At 18.5% G+C, this 1409-nt stretch overlaps 1 protein-coding gene across 1 annotated transcript; it reads left to right on the top strand.

Annotated features, from left to right (window-relative positions):
• Positions 1–332: 332 nt before the first annotated feature.
• Positions 333–1226, top strand: PRSY57_1142000 (hypothetical protein; the record flags this gene model as incomplete). The annotated part of the gene is made up of 1 exon (XM_020114997.1): positions 333–1226. One exon carries the CDS (start codon positions 333–335, stop codon positions 1224–1226), a length of 894 nt encoding a protein of 297 aa, XP_019970366.1.
• Positions 1227–1409: the final 183 nt, after the last annotated feature.

Genomic DNA, 1409 nt, shown 5'->3' with positions numbered 1-1409 from the left:
AAAGAAAAAAAAAAAAAAAAAAAAAAAAAAAAAAAAAAAAAAAACAAATAAAAATAAAAAAAAATAAATAATATTTAAAATAAAATATGAAAAAAAAAAAAAAAAAAAATAAGTATTAAGATAAAAAAAAAAAAAAAAAAAAAAAAAATCAAGTCTAATCAAATCAAATCAAATCAAATCAAGTCAAATCAAATCAAATCAAATCAAATCAAATTTACTCTACATTTTGAACATACAAAAAAAAAATTATGCGACATATAAAAATTACAATTTTAACAATATAAAAACAGACACTTCTTATTCGCTTTTATAATAAAAAAAAAAAAAAAAAAATGCATGATTTGATTATTTATCCTTATGAAAAACAAAATGAATACATATATCAAGAGAGAGATAACTTAATAAATGAGGATCATATAAAATATGATGAGAACGACGAAGTAAATAGAAATGGTATATCTTATAAGATAAATATTTATGATAATAATAATAATAATAATAATGTTGATGATAATAATAATAATAATAATGTTGATGATAATAATGATGATCATAATGATCATAATAGTGATAAGGATAATATTGCTTCCCAATTTATTCATACATGTATTAAGGAAAATATAATTGATGATGAAAAGTATGATAGTTTTCAAAAGAGAGAAGATATTACAAACATTAAAAAGAATAGTCTAGATTTTAATACAATAAATGAAAAAATATTTAATATTAATATTAAAATAAAAGAACCAAAGGTAAAAACAACTAATGACATACACGTTGATTATAATGATGATAATAATGATGATAATAATGATGATAGTAATATTTCCATAAGAACAAACCCAAAACATACATCTCATCATAACGACACAAGTGATGATTCCTCATATAGTAGTATAGACGATATTAAACATATTTTAAAAAAAAGCAAAATAAAAAATTTACAACAAAATAAAAAAAAATATATTTGTAACTATATCTCACAACACAAAAAAAGAATCAAAGAAAAAAAAAGTAACCTTATAAAAAAAAAAAAAATTAATAAACAAGATAATTATTTAACGACAAACTTCCTAAAAATTAATCAAAAAACAAAAGAAAATATAAAAAGAGCTAGTGCTGCAAGTATTATCTTGGAAAATAATTTTAATAGTGATCATATCGATGAAGACGAACAAAATAGTTCATACGACGAAAATTTAAATTATCATACAAACGATTTCTAAAAATTATACAAGTGGAGAAGATGCAACATATATATATATATATATATATATGTATGTATGTGTGTGTGTGTGTTTTCTTTATAAGTATATGTATATATATATATATAATGTACATAATAATAATACATCGTATAAGAACCTTATATATAATATACTCAAAAAAAAAAAAAAAAAAAGTCCTTA

Source organism: Plasmodium reichenowi, chromosome 11 (assembly GCF_001601855.1).
Source record: "Plasmodium reichenowi strain SY57 chromosome 11, whole genome shotgun sequence".
Lineage (NCBI taxonomy): Eukaryota > Apicomplexa > Aconoidasida > Haemosporida > Plasmodiidae > Plasmodium > Plasmodium reichenowi.
This window is presented reverse-complemented; position numbering and strand designations above follow the sequence as displayed.